The sequence below is a fragment of the Lepus europaeus genome, chromosome 3, assembly GCF_033115175.1.
Source record: "Lepus europaeus isolate LE1 chromosome 3, mLepTim1.pri, whole genome shotgun sequence".
In the NCBI taxonomy this organism is placed as follows: Eukaryota; Metazoa; Chordata; class Mammalia; order Lagomorpha; family Leporidae; genus Lepus; species Lepus europaeus.
The window spans coordinates 86,618,194-86,639,961 of record NC_084829.1 but is presented as its reverse complement, the minus strand read 5'-3'; the positions used below and the strand labels follow the sequence as shown (position 1 = coordinate 86,639,961).

Here is a 21,768-nt window from a genome sequence, read left to right as displayed (position 1 = left end):
ATTTCTTTGGTTTTTCCAGTCACATTGGTCATGTATTTAAAAAAAAAAATCCAATTTTTTAACATCTGTTTTTTTTAAAGATTTATTTATTTGAAAGTCAGAGTTACACAGAAAGAGGGAGAGAGGTCTTCCATCCAGTGGTTTACTCCCCACTTGGCTACAATGGCTGGGGCTGTGCCGTTCCAAAGCCAGGAGCCAGCTTCTTCTGGGTCTCCCACGTGGGTGCAGGGGCCCAAGGACTTGGGCCATCTTCTACTGCTTTCCCAGGCCACAGCAGAGAGCTGGATCGGAAATGGAGCAGCCAGGACTTGAACCGTCATCCATATGGGATGCTGGCACTGCAGGCAGCAGCTTTACCTGCTATACCACAGCGTCGGCCCCGTTTAGCATCATTTTATTACTGAAGATCTTTTTATATGTTAGGCCTAGCACATAGCTGGGGAGCATATATCGAGTTTTTTGTTGTCCTCAAGTTTTTGTTTTGTTTGATTGTTTGTTTAATATATGGCTGAGTTTCATATTGTTTTCTTTTTCTAATATGCCAGTCCGTTCTACTCTTGTAGTGGAGTCTTGTGGTGTCAGGCTTTTACAAAATGTATTCCTTCACCTCAATGGCACTGAAAAACACTTTCTTATATATTCTCCTTTGTTGTTTTTTGACGTTTATAACAGTTTCATCTATACTTCCTGTTCTGTGAGACAGAGATCCAAATCTTATTTTATATAAGCAGTAGATCCAAATGCAATGTAGTAATACAATATGTGGCTAATTCAGCTTTGCATTCCCATTTGCAGTGCCACCCTTATCATCTACCTTATTCCCACTGATGTTCATGGATTTATGTTTGGATTCTATACTGTTCCTCTACCAAAACTGATTTCTTTTTTTTATAAAACCTTTCTCAGATCCTTTAGTGATAACCCCATGGATCTCCAGCACTTGTCAGCACGTGTGTGTGTATACACATACAGTATTTTTTCTCAGGTGGATTGACCACCCAACCCTTTGCGGGGGTACCTTTTAATTACTCTGTCTCAGATAAACAGTCCGAAGAGTACAAACTTGACATTTCTCTCATGTTTCACCTGTCTCTGCTGCAAGAATGGTCTCCTTGATTTCCAGGTTTGAGAAGTTTTTTCATGTAACAGAAAGCACCCATTTGGGGCCCATGTTGTGGTATAGCAATTTAAGCCTCCATCTGCAATGCCGGCATCCCGTACGGGCACTGGTTTGAGTCCTAGCTGCTCGACTTCCTATTAGAAGGTGGCCCAAGTACTTGTGGGAGATCTGGAAGAAGTTGCAGGCTCCTGGCTTTGGCCTGACCCAATTTCAGTTGTTGTGACCATTTGGGGAGTGAACCAGCAGTTGGAAGATTGCTGTCTGTCTTTCCTCCTCTCTCCATAACTCTTTCAAGTAAAATAAACTTTTTGTTTGTTTGTTTATATAACACCCATTTCTCATTTTCTGAAAAGGTGGAACCAGTGTTCCTCTAAGGCCTGCTAATACTTGTCCCTGTTCTGCTCTTCTGTCCTTCCTCTGGCTGATATTTACCTCTTCCAGGCAACCAGAACCTTCTTTCCTATTTCTTTCCTCCATCTAAGGTGTTACCGTACTATTTGTTGACATAATTTTAGTTATTTTCTAAATGTTTCTTGACTTGTCTCTTATTCCTAGGGCCCTGGCAGTCTCAGTAAAGCCATGTTTTCCAAGTGCTGCTTTGACATCTTGACCAGCAGCTGCAGAGCAAGTCCCTGGGACGTGAGTGGCCTCCCCATCCTGTCCTCCTCACATGTCACCCTGGGAGAGTGGGTTGAGAGAACCCAGCAGCTCCAGGAAATCAGCTCGGTGCTTTGGACCAACATGGCTGTTGCTTCTCTAGCAGAGTTCAGGTATTCCCTCCTCTGGGTGCAGAATTTGCTGCTGTGGTGGTGGGTTCTTGTGGGTGAAGGCACAGGTTTTTCTGCCCAGTCAGCACATTCTCAGTCCATGACAGAGGATGCCACCAGCTGGCCAGTGTTTATTGCTGTTCAGCACACTGTGATCAAGAAGGTGGTATTTAAAAAAAATTATAATTTTAAAAGACTTATTTCTTTATTTGAAAGGCAGAGTTTGGAGGGGGGTGGTACTAAAGAGAGAACGATACCTTCCAACTGCTAGTTTAGTACCCAAATGGCTGCAATGGGGCTGGGCCAGGCTGAAGCCAGAACTTCTTCTGGGCCTCCCACATTGGTGCAGGGTCCCAAGCACTTGGGCTGTCTTCTGCTGCTTTCCCAAGCACATTAGCAGGTAACTGGATTGGATGTGGAGCAGCCAGGACTTGAACCTCCACCCTTGTGGGATGCTGGAGTCCCAGGTGGAGGCTTAACCTGCTACACCACAACACCAGCCCCAAAGGTGGTACTTTAAAACATATGTAGGGTTACAGGAAAACTTAAGCTCACCCTCAAGTATTGACATTGTGGCCTGTGATTATCAGTTCTTGATGCATGACAGAATACGAAACTGAACTCTGATACAGTGCAGCCCTTAAGTACTTTCTTATTATGTGCCCACAGACACACAGATGCCCAGCTCCAGGGCCTGTTGCTATGCCGGCACCTTGTGGGTCTTGCAGAGCTACTGCCAGAGCCTCGGCGTCAGGAGCACGTACAGAACTGTGAGCAGCTGCTCCTTGGGGACAGCCAGGCCTTCCAGCACGTGAGCCAGACTCTCGGGGACATGGCTAATCTGGAAGTACTGCCCAAAGAACTGCTGTGCCTCTTACTCAGCTCCCTGCGCCACATTTTTGGGGAAGGGGAAAGTAAGAGGAGCCTGCCTGACACAGCCCAGCGTGGTTGCCTCTGGGTGAGCCTTGGCTTGCTCCAGATTCAGACCTGGCTTCCCCAGGCACGCTTCGACCCTGCAGTGAAGAGGCAATACAAGCTCAAGTACGCCAAGGAAGAGGTAAGGGAGGTGAAAGTTTGGTGTGTGGCTCCCTCCGTGACTCGTTGATGAATCTGGCAGTATCGGTCCAGTGAACAGAAGGCAAGTAGATGGAATAACCCAAGGCATTGTCTGAGAAATAGTGGCCTTCCTCACTTCAGACTTTCTACCTGAGCTGAGTTGTGGATATTTGGATTTATGTGACTTAGAGTATGGTATTCCTATACCCTTGCAATACTAAACTTTTGATGTTTGTTGTCTTAAACTCAAGCATCAAATGCTTGAGATAATGTGCTATGCCTTGCAATGTGATCTTTCAGTGGGAACCGAATGCAGTAAGGTAGTGATATACTAGTACATATTTTGAAACAGGAAAATTGGTTGGAGGGCTGAGCTTTTATAGTGAAGCCAGTGGTGTAAATAAGCTAGATTCTTTCCCGTAAAATCTCAGAGGTGAGCATTCTGGGCTAATGAAGCAGAGCCTGCTGCTCATGGGTCATTCAGAAACCCAGATTCCTTCTATCTCGTTGCTCAGCCCACCCCAAGGCACAGTCCTCAGACGTGTGGTTATACCCTGGATTTAGTAGACCCATTTCCTATTTTCCTAGTTACACCAGCTGCAGTGTGAGTGGAAGACCCGGAACCTTTTATCCCAGCTACAAACTGGAAGAGACCTGGGAGATGAAGCCATTGTCATTTATTCTCATCCTCATGTCAGGTAATGCGGCAGAGTGATTATTTTTGTTTAGGAGTTATTGATTCTTTTGAGAGAGACATTTTGAGGTTGACCTTTGTGAAGTAATTGTTGTATTAGTAAGAGATAATGATAATACATCTGTGAACTGTGTTGGCAGTTGGATTCAAAACTGTGGTCATAGGAAAAAGATTCACTTTGTTAAGGTGGAGGGCAGGGGATGATATTCAAGGTATCAGTTCACATGAGCCTTGACTTTGGTCTCATCATGGAAAGGCATGGTGATGCTCACTGTACTTCTGGTACTCTGAGCTATAGGTCTGTTACCTTAGAAATGCAGCACAGTAGGTTCTGAGTCCTTTTCCTGTTTGGCTTTGGGTAGATCACTTAATTCCTGTAAGCTCCAGGTCCATAGTAAAATGTAATTGTAATACGTTTTGTTGAGGTATGGTGAGGCATTGAAGAAATGAATGTCTGATGTGCTAACGTTTGACACATAGTAAATGCTCTATAATGTTACCCATTTTCATGATATTTGTCAACACCATCATTGTGTTACTACTTCACAGCCAATATGTCTTCTTTCTGGTTGCCTGGCTGAGGGCCCAGTGTAGGTTTGCTGCTGTTCTGACAGATTTTGCAATATCATGTGAATTTGTTGTCAGGCTGCTTCGTCAAAGGATTGAACAGCTGGAGAATTTAATCTGCAAGCTGTCGAAGAAACAGGCCTTCAGACCGCAGCTGCCTGCCTATGAGTCCCTGGTGCAGGAGATCCATCACTATGTCACCAGCATTGCTAAGGCCCCAGCTGTTCAGGATCTGCTCGGCAGGCTCCTGCAGGCCTTTCATGCTGATGGACCACGATCTGCCCAGGTGACCCAGAACCTTCTGAAGGAGGAGGCATCCTGGCAGCAGTCACACCACCAGTTTAGGAAGCGGCTGGTGGAGGAGTACTCCCTGTATCCAGATACAGTGACCCCACTGCAGGCAGCCATCCTGCAGCTACAGCACGGCATGCGGCTGGTGGCATCTGAGGTGCACACCTCACTCCACAGCAGTGTGGTCCGTACGGACTGGCTGGGGGCCCTGGCCACAGCTTTGTTGGCTTTTCCATCTGTGGGACCCTGCTTCCCAACATACTATGCTCACGCAGATGCTTTGTGCTCAGTGAAGTCAGAGGAAGTTCTGCGAGGCCTTGGGAAGCTGGTTCTCAGGCGTTCAGGAGGAAAGGAACTGGAAGGCAAGGGCCAGAGGCCCTGTCCCACCCGGGAGCAGCTGCTGCTGAATGCCCTGCTTTACCTGCGCTGCCATGTACTGTGCAAGGGAGAGCTGGACCAGCGGGCCCTGCCCCTCTTCCGACATGTGTGTCAGGTGAGACTGGCTTAGGAGGCATGCCCGCCCTGTTTCCTGAAAAGTGCTGCATGTACAGCCAAGTGGCCTGAGGACAACAGCAGTGCCCCCAGATGTAGGGGCAGTGACAGGGGAGGCCCTGGTCTCTTCCTTTTCCCCATTTCTTGTTTATTTTGGAGTCTTTATCCCCCAGTTTTTCAGAGATGCTTTTTTTTAATTAGTTGTTAGCCCTTCCTTTGTTATGTATACTACATTTTCTCCTAGTTCGATTTTCTTTCGACTTTTTTAATGGTGATTTTTGCCATGCAATTTTATCAACTTTTTATTAATAGTAAGAAAATAACTTGGTTTTTCCCTTATTAGCCAGTCATTTATGTTCTCATTATAGACAAGTAAGAGGATAAATAAAAAGAAAAAAAAATTTTTTTTGCGTCTTAGCGCTTAAACCTGTTAACATATTGATGACCCATTCTGGGCTTGTTTATGTATGTATTTGCAAGGGGTCTTCAGAAGGCTCATGGGAAGTACATTTTATGAGAAAACCGTGCATGGATTTCAAGTGGTTTTATATCAGATATAAATATCATTTATTGCCTTGTGTCCATGAACCTTTTGAAGTGCCATCATACAGAGAGTGAGTATCCTTATTGAAAATCTTGGAACCAGAGTGTTCTAGATTTTGGAGTTTTTCAGATTTTTGGAATATAGCTTTGCATAGATTTCACTGCCTTGAGCATCTCCCCCCACCCCTTTTAAATATTTATTTTATTTATTTCACAGAGTTACAGAGAGAGTGAGGAAGAGAGAGAGGGATCTTCCATCCAGTGGTTCACTCCCTAAACGGCTGTAACAGCTGGGGCTGGGCCAGGCCAAAGCCAGGAGCTAGGAGCTATACCCAGGTCTCCTACAGGGGTACAGGGTTCCAAGCATTTTGGCCATCTTTGGCTACTTTTCCATTAGCAGGGAGCTAGGTAGGAAGTGGAGCAGCTGGTACTTGAACCGGCACCCATACGGCGTGTTGGCATTGCAGGTGGTGACTTAACCTGTTTCACTCCCCCTATTTTGAAATTTTGAAATTGGAAATGCTCCAAAATCCAAACATTTTTTGAGCCCCCAACATAATGTTTACTAAGTTTTCAGATTTTGGTTTTTTAGGTTAGGGATGTTCAACTTGTGTGTATGGATGTATGCTGTTACACTAATTTTTTAACAGTAATTTTTTCCTGTACACAATATTTTTTTAGTCATAGTTCTGTTCAGAAAATATGAATCTTCACATACTGACCAATAGTGAAGAAATGAAGGAGTCTGGTTAAGGTCAGTTTTATCCCCTCCATGGCCCCTGAGACATGTCTTATATTGCCAGAACACCAGAAAATGTACAAGACACCAAGAAAGCATATTCTGTTTTATAGATAACTTTTAAAACCCTAACAACACAAATAATTATTTTCCTCATTTTTGTGTATTCTTCTTCTGCATCATAATTGTGTGATTTTCTATCACATGTTAGATTGGTATGTACTTTTTTTAAAGATCTATTTATTTATTATTTGAAAGGCAGAGTTACAAAGAGGCTGAGAGAGAGAGAGTGATTTTTGCATTTGCAGCTGCACTCCCCAAATGGCTGCAACAGCCAGAGCTGGGGTTATCTGAAGCCAGTAGCCAAGAGCTTCTTCCTGGTCTCCCCTGCGGGTGCAGGGACTCAAGGACTTGGGCCATTCCCTGCTGCTTTCCCAGGCCATAGCAGGGAGTTGGATTGGAAGTGGAGCAGCTGGGACTCAAATGGGATGCTGGCACTGCAAGTGGTGGCTTTTACCTGCTACACCACAACACCGGCCCTAGCATTTGTATGTAATTTTTTTACTCTTAAAAAACAGTGCCCCATGGCCGGCGCTGTGGCTTGCTAGGCTAATCCTCCACCTACAGCACCGGCACCCTGGGTTCTAGTTCAGTTGGGGCGTCAAGTACTAGTCCCGGTTGCTCTTCTTCCAGTCCAGCTTTCTGCTGTGGCCCGGGAGGGCAGTGGAGGATGGCCCAAGTGCTTGGGTCCCTGCACCCGCATGGGAGACCAGGAGGAAGTACCTGGCTCCTGGCTTTGGATCGGCACAGCACCAGCCGCGGCGGCCATTTGGGGAGCAAACCAACGGAAGGAAGACCTTTGTCTCTCTGTCTCTCTCTCACTGCCTAACTCTGCCTGTCAAAAAATAAATAAAATAAAAAAATAAAACCAGGGCCCCAGTACATCCAGCTGTATCTGTAGGTAAAAATTCTAGAGAACAGAATTGCAGTATGAGATGGAGTCCATGTCTCAGGCCTTTAATACACACTTCCTTGGGTTGTGGATGCTCGTTCTCTAAACCCTCAGCAGCCCCAGGTGGTTCCTTCGGTTTCTGCTAATTCAAGGACCAAAAATCTGTAGAGGTTGTAGGGGCTTCACCAAGTGTGGTGAAGTAGAGTCCAGTTTTGCCTGATTGGTGCTCTTGAACCCATAGCATCCACTCCACGTTATCTTTTCCTGATTGCCCAGGCCAGCTCCTAGAGGTGCCAGCCACATTCAGTCTGAATCACAAGCACACTCAGCTGACCCTGTCTTTGGTATAATGTAACCATTAGCTCCTGATGGGAAATTCCCATTAGCTTTGCTTTAGCAAATTTTTTTTTCACTTTTGAATGGAGGGAATTTAGGAAACCATGGTTGCTGAAGATGCACAAAACCCATTTACTGTCTGTTATGTGGCATTTAGTTCTTGGATGCAAATTTAAATTTTTTAAATTTTTTTATTTTCTTGAAAGTCCGAGTTACACAGAGAGAGGGGAGGCAGAGAGAGAGAGAGAAGTCTTCCATCCTCTGGTTCACTCCCCAGTCAGCTGCAATGGTTGGAGCTGTGCCTATCCGAAGCCAGGAGCCAGGAGCTTATTCTGGCTCTCCCATGCGTGTGCAGGGGCCCAAGGACTTGGGCCATCCTCTACTGCTTTCCCAGGCCACAGCAGAAAGATGGGAAGAGGAGCAGCCGGGACTCTAACTGGCGCCCATGTTGGATGCTGGCACTGCAAGCAGCGGCCTCAGCCACCATGCCACAGTGCTGGCTCCTTGGATGCAACTTTTATTAATTTTTGAGTCAATCAAGAGCTAGCAAATCATGCTTCTTTTCATTGTGAGTACCTCAGCAGAGTCAGGCTAACTTCCTTTTGCATGTATTGATTTCTTAGGAAATCATCAATGAATGGGATGAGCAGGAACGCAAGGCCCAAGAGAAGGCTGAGCAAGAGAACAGCCTGTACAGGTACAGGAGCAGGAACTCTAGGACCACCATGAGTGAGGAGGAGGAAGAGGAATGGGAATTTAGAAGGCAGTTCCCTCTGCATGAACAGGTAGGCTGTGGATGGCCAGGTTTGTTTGGGTATGGATTTCTTTGATGCTACACACCAGTGGCTTTGTAGTCTTTTTTGTTTCTTCAATTTGAGGCAGTGAGAACAAATAGACAGGGGGCTCCCATCTGCTAGTTCACTTTCCAAATACCTGCAGCAACCACCACTGGGCTGGGCCGAAGCTGAGGGCATAGGTCTCTCAATGTGGTTGACAGGGACACATCTACTTGAATCATCTCCTGTTGCCTTCCCGAGTCTTCCGTGGCAGGAAGCTGGGATCAGGAGCCAGAGCCAAGAGTAGAACCCAGCCACTCTGATGGGGCATGCAGATATCTTAATTGGCATCTAAACTGCAAGGCCAAATGTCCACCTGCCTCGTAGTCTTTTTAATATATCTTAGGGCATGAATTCTGCCTCATTTTCTTTCTCATTCATACTCCTTTCCCCCCTCTTCCCTTTAATTTGATGAATACCAGATTCTGACTTGTACAAGTTCATTTGCTCTAATGCCATTTATAGGACTTTGCAGATATTTTGGTAGAACCAACACTAGAGGAAAAAAAAGGAACTTCGGATGCACCAGAAGAAGAAGCAGCTGTCGACCCAGCCCTTCTCTCACAGAGTTCAATGCAAGCGGTAATGCTCATCCATCAGCAGCTGTGCCTTAGCTTCGCTCGATCCCTGTGGTACCAGCAGACAGTGCCTCCACATGAGGCAAAACATTACCTCAGCCTGTTTCTCTCCTGCTATCAGACCGGGGCCTCTCTGGTGACACACTTCTATCCCCTGATGGGTATGCTGGTTTATTGTGTTATACCTTTGGGAAATCAAAGCACATAGATCCGGTTGCTACTTCTGGAACAATTAAAATCGTAGATTTCCTGTTTTTGCTTAATTCCTTATTGGCAGAGCTTCCTTAACTTAAAAAATTTCAGCTAACTCAAACACATCAATTTCAAATGCTACAGCAAGAAGGATTTTCATTGTTTGAGTCCTTTGGGGTAAAGGATATGGACTTAGTTTAAATGATCTTTTTTCATCAGCGCTATTTCTACTTTCCCTCTGCTAATCTCATTGCTTTTTGAATGAAATCGTGTTTTTGGAAGCAGCCTGGGAACTTAGAAGAAGTTAATCTCACAGAATCTGATTGAATGCAAAGTTTGGTTCAATGCATTTTCCTTCATAACTTCATTAATTATTCCATGCAAGGAGGAACAAGACATTAAGTTTCCTTTCTGTTTACCCAGAACAGCTACAAAAATTGCGAATATGAATGCATCAAGTCAAACTCTACCCCATTTTCTATACACCCAAACAGAATGTGTATATCCTGGAATTTGTGAGCTTTGGGAAGCTATTGTCATGTTAGAGCCAGGGTTCTCTAGGCCATTGTTGCTTTGTGAAAGTATGGCATTGAAGCAATCTACTTCATTAGTCCCAATTAGTTCCTCATTTCTGAAATCTTTATAATTTGTTGGTAGGTCAACTTAATGAGTTCACTGACTGCCAATTCCTTGTTAACTTCACAGGGGTTGAGCTGAATGATCAACTGTTGGGCAGTCAACTTTTGGCCTGCACCCTCTCCCAAAACACTCTCTTTGGGGAGGCAACCTCAGATTTGATGGTGAATCCTGACGGGCCCTATGACTTCTACCAGCACCCCAATGTTCCAGAAGCGCGGCAGTGTCAACCGGTGCTTCACAATTTCTCAGAGGCTGTCAGTCAGTTGCTGCAGGACTGGCCAGAACATCCAGCACTTGAGCAGGTAGGACAGCTGGAGAGAAAGGGGTGAACTGCCTAGTACCTTATCTGCACTGAGGATGTGACTGCATACCATCCCTGCAGGCATTCCCAAGCATATTTGTACAGATAACAGAGGTTTTATGAAGCCCTGTTCAGTGGGTTGCTGCTCACAATTGCAGCAGAATTGTTGTTGGCTTGGTAATATTTGAGAGTTCTGTTAATTTTATTTGTTGGTCAGGGGCTGCTACTGCTCTGTTTGCTCAAAATCATAATTTTAAGGGCCTCTTGGTTTTCTAAAATGTAATAGAAATAGACCTTGCTTTTCCAGACTTGGGATTTAAAATCAGATGTTGCTCCGTGGTCTTCAGCTGATTTTATAATGATTCTTATTACAGAGCAATGACAGTTATTATCTATCTTATCAGACTTGATCTTATTCTCAGAGAGAAATAGCAGGGAAAGTGTTTGCCTTGGTCAGGTCCCTCTGCCCTGGAGTTTTTCAGAGGTGCTTTGGACGTGCAGAATTTGGGTGACACTTCCCAGCAAACGTCTCTCTTCAGTAGCTGGTGCTTCTGGGTCACTGGTGCTTCTGCTGAAATACTCAAACCTTCTCTCCTTTCTTTAGCTGCTGGTTGTAATGGACAGGATTCGAAGTTTTCCACTTTCTAGTCCCATCTCAAAGTTCCTGAATGGCTTAGAGATCCTTCTAGCAAAGGCACAGGTAAGTCAGTTTCTCATTTTACTTTGCAGACAATTGAAAGATTTATCTTGTGGCTCTTTTGTTGTTATACAAAAATTTCAGGTTTGGCTTGGAGAAAGATGTAGACATCTTGGTTTTTCCAGCCTGAGGTGAGATTGGAACAAGTGCAGCCATTGCCCTTATGGTGAGATGAGCTGCTTCCCTTTTTTTCCAGAGTGGAACACAGTGTCTACTGGTACTTGGGGGCTCAGTCTGCCAGGACTTGGAGGCAGCCCTCAGTACAGCTGAGTGGCTACATATGGTGCCTCTCTGTGACAGGAAGGGGCCATGTGACTTTGTTGAAGGTCAGATAGCCAACAGCAGGAATTGGAAACTCCAGTCTATGAGCTTGGTACTTTTGGCCTCCCTCTAATCTTGGATCTGCTGGAGTTCTGTTTCAGGATCAGAAAGAACTAGAAGCTTAGTTTGCTGTGTGTAAACTCATTACAGCTCCTGGTAAACACTGTTAATGGGCCCAGATGTCTTTACTAAAGAAAAAATGAATGTATTCTTGAGGTAGAAGGTGATAAAGGGATTGAGTAATGGCTTTTGGAAATTTTGTGTTTTTTTTTTCTTTAGGATTGGGAGGAGAATGCAAGCCGAGCTCTGTCTCTGCGGAAACATCTTGATGTGGTCAGTCAGATGATCATTCGGTGGCGGAAACTGGAGCTGAAGTAAGGGGCTATCCCTTTTCCTCCTAAGCTTAGGTTATGAGGACTTCCATCTCCTGATAGTTTGTGTTTCTGCAGAGTTTATATAATGTGACAGTTACAGAATGTGCTTCACAGTCTTACATCACAACATTAAATACAGGACAGTCAATAAGAACTTAAGTCAGGTTGTGCGTTCTTCAGGCAGCAAACTGAGTGACTCCTGCTTGTATGATTTCCAGTGTTTCACCTGAGTTTTCCCAAGTGTCTCACCGACCTCCTCTGTCATGTTTCAGCTGTTGGTCCATGAGCTTGGATAACACTCTGAGGCGCCACACGGAGAAGTCCACCAAGCACTGGTTCTCCATCTATCAAATGCTTGAGAAGCACATGCAGGAACAAACCGAGGAGCAGGGAGGTAACAGCAACGTATTGACCTCTCACTTAAAGGTTCCTAGCTAAACTGAGTGTGCAAATTCCGAATTTGCCTGCTCCCATTTCTTTTTACATACTGTTTTCACACCATTTGACTTCATCATTTTTCTGAGAGGTCACTCAAGGAAGCTGTTTCCTTACCGAGAGGGTAATAACGAAAGTCAGAAAGTTTTAAGTGACTTGTCCTAAGTCTTAGAGAACCAGTCATATGATAATGTTGTGTTATTCCCTATGTGTAAGAGACAAGTCAGATGAACGTTGTCTTTTTGGTAGATAGTGGTTAGCATGCTTGAGCTGGAAGTGTTTCATACCATATTTAAAACAAACACCTCATAATTTACTTTCATAATTTGCTGTCAGTGTGTATAACACATACCCTGTGTGTAGCTCTTAATGTTAAGTCAGGTTGGAGTTCTGCTCTGATCCTTGCTTCAAAGCTTCACTTTAGTTGTGGTCTCTGTAACAACCATCCTTTGCTGTAGTAGATTGCATGCACATTAGGGGTACACAGTGATGGTTGAAGACACGGATATGTTTTCCTCTTTGAATCTCCAAAGATGACAAACAGATGACCCTGATGTTGCTGGTCAGCACATTACAAGCATTTATTGAAGGATCTTCGCTCGGAGAGTTCCATGTACGACTTCAAATGTTACTGGTTTTCCATTGTCATGTCTTGCTGATGCCGCAAGTTGAAGGAAAGGGTGAGGATATTTTTTTTTCTTTCTTTTAGATTGTACTGCTAAAATGGATTAGGCTTTGAAATCTTCACATGGGACAAATGTGTTGTTGCATGCCAAGTTTTAAGGGAGACACTTTTAGTCATCTTTGATGAAATTCACATTAGATGTATAGAATAAAGTACAGTTCAAAGTGGTTATAAATGAAGCACTGAATAGTGAACTCTGGCAGAGGTAAATTGCCAGATGAAGCTCATAGGAAGTGGCATGTTGAGGCAGCACACCTCTGTCTAGACATTGTGTGTGTCCTCTAAGCCGCTCGTTGATCCTGGCCATTATGAGGTTCTTTGATCTAAGGAGGGCACTGCCATATTTCAAGGAACTGCTTAGAAAACTGCCTACTGTCAGTTACTGTCCCTGACCACAGCAATTTGCACAAAAATGTGACTGTAAAACAAATGTAGCTTGTACATAAATGAACAGGTGAGGCAAACCTGTTAAAACGCAGTCTTTAAAACAGGCTCTGTTTCTGCTGGATTTACATAAGTTTCAGAGAGAAAGAGTTTGAAATTGTGACTTCAGCAGAACTGGCCTGGGGACATTATCTTTCAGAACAAAAAATACAGCAAAAGAACTCTACTACAGACTGAAATCGAAAGTAGGGTAGTGTTGACAGCCTACACCTCGGGCAGCTGCTATACTCTGCAGAGTAGACTTCCTTCATTACCTGCCCATGCAGCCTGCTGTAATTTCAGGTGTCAGACAGGACCTACCCTGAAATGTGAAACCCACAGGTGGCGCCTATAGCACATGCATCAAGTGTGGTGTTTTTGTTTCCTTTCATTTCTTCCAGATTCACTTTGCAGTGTTCTGTGGAACTTGTACCATTATTACAACCAATTCTTTGACCGGGTCCAGGCCAAAATTGTGGAACTTCGTTCCCCCCTAGAAAAAGAACTTAAAGTAAGATGAACAGCTGTCATGATCACTCTTGGGAGAACAAAATTAGCCAATTCTTTTTCTTCAGTTCTCTTCTTTTATCCATTTAACAATGAGGCAAGGGCTGAGAGGTGAGCATTTTGATTGCTGAGTAGGATGGCAAGACAGACATTTTGTGACACTGGCACCATTGCTGACCCAGCCAAGTGTGTGAGGGGTCAGCGGAGTGGCTCCATTGTCACATAGTTTGCTTGTGCTCACCTGGTTTTGCCCGGCTCATCTTCCACCTCCGAGGTACACCACATTGCATTGATCCATGTGCCATTGAAGCATCATGGGGTAAGGAGGGCCCTCTCAGTGGTTGTGGAACCAACCCTTGTGTGAGGGACATGACTTGCTAGTTTCTAAGCTGGAGTACATACCAAGTGACCTACTGATTGTAGCTGCAGTCTTTTATTGCATGGTTCCTTTTTTAGAACTATTTTCCTTATTCATTGACACATCGTCCCGTGTTTGGGTTGGTATGGGCACAGATCTTTGGCAAACAGATGATCTAAAAAGAAACAGAGTGACACCAGCTTTGTAAAGCCATTTCTTGCACTTTGTTTATTTTACAGGAATTTGTTAAGATATGCAAGTGGAATGATGTTAGCTTCTGGTCCATTAAGCAATCTGTGGAAAAGACACATAGGTAATTCATCTTAAAACCAGGGGTGACTAGGTCTCAGAGTTTCTTGTGGTAAGCAACAAGATGACACCATTATTTTCATAACCTGCCTTAATAGAAACGCATTAAACTTTAGCCAAGCAACCAACACCAGCCCTGCTGTCCAGAGCATAGCATGTCTGGTGTGGAAGCAGCTGTGCCCTGACATGAAGCCGGCCCTGTGTTCTTCAGGGTTGAGTCTTGTGCCATCTGTGAGCTGTTTACCTTGAGCACAGCAGTCCCACTATTCCTGGCTTTTGTTTTCTTCTCTAGAAAAGGCAGATGTCAATTCCTCCTGTACTTTCCCCTTAAAAATACAAAATGATTGATTGTCTCAGAACATTGTATGTACAGAGTTACTACTTTATGTTTGTATGTTATAATGGATTTATTTTCTGTTACATCTCTTCACTTGTCCTGTTACTACCTGGGGTCAGGACTCTGTTTAAATTCATGAAGAAATTTGAAGCTGTCCTGAGTGAACCCTGCCGGTCATCCCTGGTAGAGAGTGACACAGAAGAACAGCCTGATGGTTTGCCCAGGCCAACAAATGCAGCCATGAGCGAGATGTCTTCTATTCAGAGCCTGAACAGGGCACTGAGGGAGTCCCTGTTAGTCCGGCCTGCATCTGCACAGGTATAGGCATGGGGGGCAGTGCTTGCTTACTCTGAGCCAGTCAGAAGTAGATAAGGAAATGCCTTTGAAAGTTTTCTGTGAATGTATGAAGCACATGTTTGCCTCATCATTCTATACAATGTAACAAAAAACCTGGACCCTGCTGCTGAAAGTTTCATGTTAGCCTGTAGGAAATAGCTCTTGTGCCTTTGCCTGTGGAGAAAATTTAAGCATCAATTTGAAAATATGCTGTCAGAGCTGCATTGGGCTGCTGCATGAGGAAGCTGCTGTGTACGGTGAATGTATGTGCTGATGGCTGGTTACTGTGGTGTAAAGACTCACATCAGGGCAAATTTCAAGCACCACCAGTTAAAGAGGTAGCTTGCAAAACTCCTAAAAATTTACCATCAGTAGAGAACTTGAGCGAACAGGTCTGTTACAGCACATGCCTCCTGTCTACACAGTGTTCACTTGTGCCTTCTTACGGTACCCTCATCTTGGGGTTCACAGAGGCTAGTGATGGAGGGTCTGGTGCTGTTTTTACTTTCTTAGGCATCTAGAAAGCATTACAGGAATTCAACATAAAGCCATGCATGATGTGGCTGCCAAATGTATGTTATGTGCCTGTGTTTCTTGGCTCACTGCTGCTGCCATTCTGATTTGCTAATGGTAATGACATGAGAATGTCAGAGATTGTTAATGCAGCCCTTAGAGGTAAAAGCTCTTAACTTCATCTAACATCTGAATCAGAAATTGGAGTGTGAGGATACATAGCGGTGGGAATAGGATTTGGTAGAATAGTAGTTCCTATCTGAGAAATAGTGGTTCAGCAGTCTACAGGAAGAGGTTATTAGTTATTATTATTAGTGATATTTCTTCTGCCGTGTTACTAGGTCAGAACTGGGGTCCCGGGATGGGCTTTTGGCCTAACAACTAAAACATTGGCTAAGATGCCAGCATCCCATAGTGGAGTACCTGGATTTGGTGCCTCTCTCTGGCTCCTGAGTCCAGCTTCTTGCTAATGCAGATCCTGGGAGGCAGCAGTGATGCCCTAAGTAACTGGGTTCCTGCCACCCACATGGGAGATTTGGATTGAGTTCCTTTCTCCCAACTTTGGCCCTGGCCTGGCCCACCAGTTCAAAGTCATGGTGCGAATGAAACAGTGGATTGGAGTCCTCTCCATGTCTGTCTGACTGTGTCTCTTTGCCCCTCAAATTTAAAACAAACCAAATTCTCCTTGTGGCTAGCATGGAAAGCATTGCTGGACTAGAGGGAAGGAGGAGCCCTTCTGTTGCAGTGCAGTTTTCAAGATCACCACTGAACATGACCATTTTAACTTCAGTGATGCCACATTTGTTCTGACAAGACTACAGAGGTGGTGATAATTTTATATTTGCTGAGCTGAGGGAGAGGGTGTTTGAATGAGTGTATGTCTGTGCACAGAATTTAGATTTACAATTTGTGCAGGGTAAAACTATTAGTGTTGCTTTCAGCAGCGAGACTAACCTGTGCTGTGTCCTAGGTCACGGTCGCAGAGCAGGGTCAGGGTGCTACTTCTTTCCCCTCTCAAGGGGTGCTTCTGCGTCGCCTGCCGAAACTCATGAAGCGAATGAGGAAGATGTGCCTGACGTTCATGAAGGAGAGCGCCCTGCCTCACCTCGTGGAGAGCCTTGATCAGTTCACAGGTGGGTGCTGGCAGCTAGCGGCAAGGGCAGGACTTGTTCTCTCTCTTTTCCCCAGTGGCTTAGGGGGGCTAGGGAACGTAATACCTGTGTCTTGTTTTTGCCATCTTGTTTGATGCTGGGCAGTTAAATGAATCAGCAAGTGGCCCAGGCAAGGAAGCCAACTGAAGACAACCAAACTATTGTGCTTTTCATCTTGTCCTAACCTATAAACTGGCAGTCTCTATCACTGTGATGTCTGCACCATTTCTTGGGGACCCATTTGGTTGGAGGCATGAGTAAAAGGTCAGAGATGGATCTCACTGAGTCACTGGGTTATGTCTAACTCTGGAAATATGTTCTCCCTTGAGTGAAAGGAAAAGGATGACTTACGTGCAGTTCTCTGGCTCTCTTTGCTACAGAAAACCATAGCCTGTTTGTTTTCCTGTCTCCTTGTTCAGCACAGATGAGAGCCAAGATCTGCTGGGCAGTAGAACTCAACAATGGCTGGGGTAGGGAATTGAGAATACAACAGAGGCCTGGCCATTAGCAGCATCTCACCAGCCCCCTCCTGTGTACTTCTCTTCAGTGAGGGTGGCATCAGAATGTGGCTGGTCTCCCTTAACGAGGCTGCAGTCTCACCTCAGGGAGCCCTTGCCGTCATTGCTCCAGGTGACCTGCCTCTGCGGCTGCCCTAGGATGAGATGAGGGGAATCCAGGCCTCCATGCATCTCTTGTAAGGAGACATGTTCTATGTGACTGCTGCTCTCCCCCAGTGTCATTATAGCGGTTCACTATGCTTACTCTCTGGTGTCTGTCTGCTAGAGCTGACTTAAACATGGTATCACAGACTGGGAGACTTCAACATAAGCACTACATTGTCCTACACTTTCAGAAACCTAAATCCAAGATTGAGGTGTTGGCAGAGTTGGGTTCTTCTGAGTCCTTTTATCTTACTCACCTTTTAAGGCCCTGCCTCATTTCAGAGTCACATTCGGGGGTACCACGGGTGAGGGCTTTAGCCTGAGAGATTATCTAGGGGAAGGGATCACTGTTGTCAGTCCATACTGTCTGTGGGAGGATGGCAGCCCCCTCATGTGACAGGTACTCATGTGAATCCAGGAAGGCAGTATGGGACATTCGGAAGAACTTGAGCTTCAGATTTTTTTTTAAAGATGTATTTTATTTATTTGAAAGAGAGAGTTACAGAGAGAGGTAGAGACAGAGAGGTCTTCCATCCGCTGGTTCACTCCCCAGATGGCTGCAACAGCTGAAGCTGCGCCAATCCAAAGCCAGGAGCCAGAAGCTTCTTCCGGGTCTCCCATGTGGGTACAGGGACCCAAGGACCTGGGCCATCTTCTACTGGTTTCTCAGGCCATAGCAGAGAGCTGGATCAGAAGAGGAGCAGCTGGGATTCAAACTGGGGCCCATATGGGATGCCAGCACTTCAGGCCAGGGCTTTAACCCGCTGTGCCACAGCCCCGGCCGTGGCTTCAGAGTTTTGAGTTGGGTAGCCAGGACTCAAGTCCTGATTTCAACTCATTGTTCAAATGAGTTCAAACACAGGCTCTGTTTTGGGCGGAGTGGTGTGGGGCCTGAGCATTTTCAGTGAGTCTTGTACTCATTGGCTGGATGCTGTAGAAGATGCTAGACTCTCTGGGTCTCTTTTTGTGTGTGTGCGTTTGTGTGTGTGTGTGTGTGTGAGAGAGAGAGAGAGAGAGAGAGAGAGAGAAAGGTCTTCCTTTGTTGGTTTCTCCCCAATGGCCGCTGCGGCTGGCACACTGCACCAGTCAGGAGCCAGGTGCTTCCTCCTGGTACCCACGCGCGTGCAGGGCTCAAGCACCTGGGCCATCCTCCACTGCCTTCCCGGGCCACAGCAGAGGAGCAACCAGGAAAGAATCCAGGCCCCAACTGGAACTAGAACCCAGGGTGCCAGCACAGCAGACAGAGGATTAACTAAGTGAGCCGCGGCACCAGCCTCTGGGTCTCTCTTTAAAATCTGTAAAATAGAGCTACAAATAAGTGTTTCTGAAATTAAACAGATAGAGATTTGCCAGGTACCACCTATGGTGTAGGAACTCAGTACATAATGCATTTATCAGAAATTTCTCTCCGGTTCAGTACCATACACTGCATTTACTTAGTACTCAGTAAGTGCTTTGTACTTGATTGATTCTTTGATTCTAAACCTCTACATAAAAAAGAACAACCAACTTTATGTGGAATGTGTATTGTCAGGAGATAGGAAGTCTTGTGTGGTCCTGTTTTTTACGTCCATGCATCTTGGCCGGTTTAGTTCAGACACTTGCTGAGAATGTGCCAAATGCTAGGTACCCAGGAGAGAAAGGTGAGTGGTACCTAGTCCTCATGGCTGCATGCTCCTTGGAATTGAGTAATGCAGACACATTAATAAGCTCATGGGGTTTTTGTGTTTTCCGCCTTCAGGTGAAGTCATTTCCTCTGTGAATGAGCTGCAGAGCTTAAGGGTTGAGGCATCCACAGAAGAGAAGCGGCGGTCAGAAGCCAAGCACATCCTCATGCAGAAGCAGAGAGCTTTATCTGACCTCTTTAAACACCTTGCCAATACGGGTAAAGTTCCACTAGGAAGAAAACCATTGTGGATTTTTAGGGGAATTGTAGACGCGGTTGAAATCTAAGAATAGTGGGAAGCAGGGTAGCAGTCATGGTTTCATAGTTCTAGTCACTTGCAGGAAAATCCCGTGATGAATCAATTATGATTCCTAAAAGTTTAGTTTTGTCCATGTATTTTGTTTTGTCCCCCTGCCTCCCGGTTCCCACAAACATGGAGAGCAGTGCTGCTAAAAGCCCAATGGCTGGTGGCTCACCTGCACATTTTGTTACAGTGCAGACACAGGCTCTGTTTTGGGCGGAGTGGTACGGGCCTGAGCGTCTTTGTTTCTGAGAAGCTGAGAATGGCAGTGCTGTTCAGAGGACTTGTCTTTAGGCCAGAGGGGTGAGAGGGTCATATTCCTTCCTACTTGAGTTTCTGTGCTAAAATGAGTTTTACTGATTTCCTAGGTTTGTCATATCGCAAAGGTCTGACCTGGGCCCGCTCCAAAAATCCTCAAGAGATGCTTCATCTTCACCCGTTAGATCTCCGGAGTGCGCTGTCCATAGTCAGCGGCCCTCAGGAGGCTGACTCCAGGTTTGTTTTTTAAAAAAAGTACTAATGGAGCAAGCCATTTAAGCCTCATTTGCCAGAATCAGGATAGCAGTGCCTCTCCTGGCAGTGTTGTGAAGAGTAAGAAAGATAGCATTTACAAAAGTGCCTAGCTCAGCATCTGGCACCTGGGAGACATTCAGTAAGTGGTAATTTGCCCCTTGTATTTGGGTCCCCTGCTCCTGCTGGTTTTTGTTGTTCTTTGATTTTCTTGAGTAGACTTGATTTTTTAAAAAATATTTATTTATTTATTTGAAGGGTAGAGTTACACAGAGAGAGGAGAGGCAGAGAGGGAGAGAGGTCTTCCGTCGGTGATTCACTCCATAGTTGGCCCTAATGGCCTGCGCTGCACCGATCCAAAGCCAGGAGCCAGGAGCTTGGAGCTTCTTCTGGGTCTCCCATGTGGGATACAGGAGCCCAAGGACTTGGGCCATCGTCTACTGCTCTCCCAGGCCACAGCAGAAAGCTGGATAGGAAGTGGAGCAGCTGGGTCTCGAACCGGCGCCCATATGGGATGCAGGCGCTTCAGGCCAGGGCATTAACCCACTGTGCCACAGTGCTGGCCCCAGGTAGACTTGATTTGATAACATAGGTAGACATCTGTGAAAGAATGGCCACAGTTCTAGCTGTTCCATGTGGACACACCCCTGGGCAGTTCTAATAGATTCTGCATTTCTAAGCCCATGAATGTTTGAGACAGAGCGGCTCTGTGTTATTAGCCTCAGCAGGGATTGTGCTGATGATGATGACTTGCCTGAGCTGGGCACAGCACACACTTGTGTCTTGTTTGTTTAGTGCCCCTCCTAGGGCTTTACATTTGAATTCAAGGTAATATTTAAATGGGGGGATTGGGGTCGGTGTTGTGGTAAGTGGGTTAAGCCGCCACCTGCAATGCTGGCTGCTCCACTTCTGACGAGCTCCCTGCCAATGCTCTTGGGAAAGTAGCAGAAGGTGTCCTATCTGCCTGGGCCCTGGGTCCCTGCTATCCATGTGAAAGATGCAAATGAATTGCCAGACTCTTGGCTTTGGCCTGGCTCAGCCCAGCCCCAGCCATTGCTGCCATTTGGGGAGTAAATGGAAGATCATTGTAGATGGAAGATCTCTCTCTCCCTCTCTGTGTAATTCTACCTTTCAAATAAATAAATCTTTTTTAAAAATGGAATTTTACATGAACATTCTGGATTTTCAGTTTGTCAGGGAAATTTGCTAAGTGGGCCTAAGTGGGCCATTTGGTAAACAGTTGACTGTAGCTGAGGACGGGCTTCCTTTTGACAGGATACGTAATAGCTTGAGTCCTCAGCAACCCCTGTGGCTCCCCTCTCCTAGTTTGTGGGTAGCTGTCATTGAGATTTACCATTTTGTGCTTGGCTGTCCTTGATCATTTATGTTGTTTGGCTGCCCCTGTAAACATCAGAATTTATGATCTCTTGCATGCACTGCCAAGACTAAGAAACCCTATTATCATTTATTTCCTGGTGAGACTTCTAGTGTTACAGATCCAATACATCTTTTGTGCAAAGGACTAATGAGTATGTGGCTGAATGAATCCTCATAGAAGTAAATCTTCAGATTGTTGTCTTTTGATTCTGGCCGAAAATACCAATATCTTGAGACTTGAGGATCTGAGGTGAAAGCTTATGGTTTTATTAAGTAAATCATGTTGGTTTCTTTTCCAGGCTGCTTACAGAAATCTCATCTTCGTGGGATGGGTGCCAGAAGTATTTTTATCGTTCTCTTGCACGGCATGCGAGGCTGAATGTAGCTTTAGCAGCTCCTGCCAAGGTAGGGTGATAGAGTGTGGGGATGGCAGGGCCCCAGGGAAAGCTTCAGTTCTGTTCAGCCCAGGATAGTGTTCAGTATCACTTGTCAAGTGATAACATCCCATGGTGGGAGTGACTTAGCTTTTTTTAGAATGTCATTAAGCTTCAAATACAAATTAATGCAATTATGTGCTAAACCAGATAGAATGTTACAATGAATTGTATTATGCACATTTGATAGTGGGACCAAATGTGTAAGAAAAATTTTAGGAGAAAAACTTTGAGAATGCTATCTTCAAATCTTTTTTTTCCCTTGTGAG

At 45.3% G+C, this 21,768-nt stretch overlaps 1 protein-coding gene across 1 annotated transcript in view; it reads left to right on the top strand.

Annotated features, from left to right (window-relative positions):
• The window catches only part of MDN1 (midasin AAA ATPase 1), a 177,356-nt gene that overhangs the window by 124,779 nt on the left and 30,809 nt on the right, over positions 1-21,768 (top strand). Inside the window, exons 60-77 of the mRNA XM_062186507.1 lie at positions 1,676-1,890; positions 2,557-2,944; positions 3,532-3,641; positions 4,283-4,988; positions 8,181-8,342; positions 8,859-9,132; positions 9,869-10,104; positions 10,708-10,803; positions 11,401-11,495; positions 11,768-11,889; positions 12,464-12,610; positions 13,440-13,549; positions 14,143-14,216; positions 14,669-14,867; positions 16,369-16,531; positions 18,953-19,096; positions 19,547-19,673; positions 21,365-21,470. Of these exons, the coding sequence (XP_062042491.1) occupies positions 1,676-1,890; positions 2,557-2,944; positions 3,532-3,641; positions 4,283-4,988; positions 8,181-8,342; positions 8,859-9,132; positions 9,869-10,104; positions 10,708-10,803; positions 11,401-11,495; positions 11,768-11,889; positions 12,464-12,610; positions 13,440-13,549; positions 14,143-14,216; positions 14,669-14,867; positions 16,369-16,531; positions 18,953-19,096; positions 19,547-19,673; positions 21,365-21,470 (3,474 nt within the window). The remainder of the gene's footprint in view (positions 1-1,675; positions 1,891-2,556; positions 2,945-3,531; positions 3,642-4,282; positions 4,989-8,180; positions 8,343-8,858; positions 9,133-9,868; positions 10,105-10,707; positions 10,804-11,400; positions 11,496-11,767; positions 11,890-12,463; positions 12,611-13,439; positions 13,550-14,142; positions 14,217-14,668; positions 14,868-16,368; positions 16,532-18,952; positions 19,097-19,546; positions 19,674-21,364; positions 21,471-21,768) is intronic.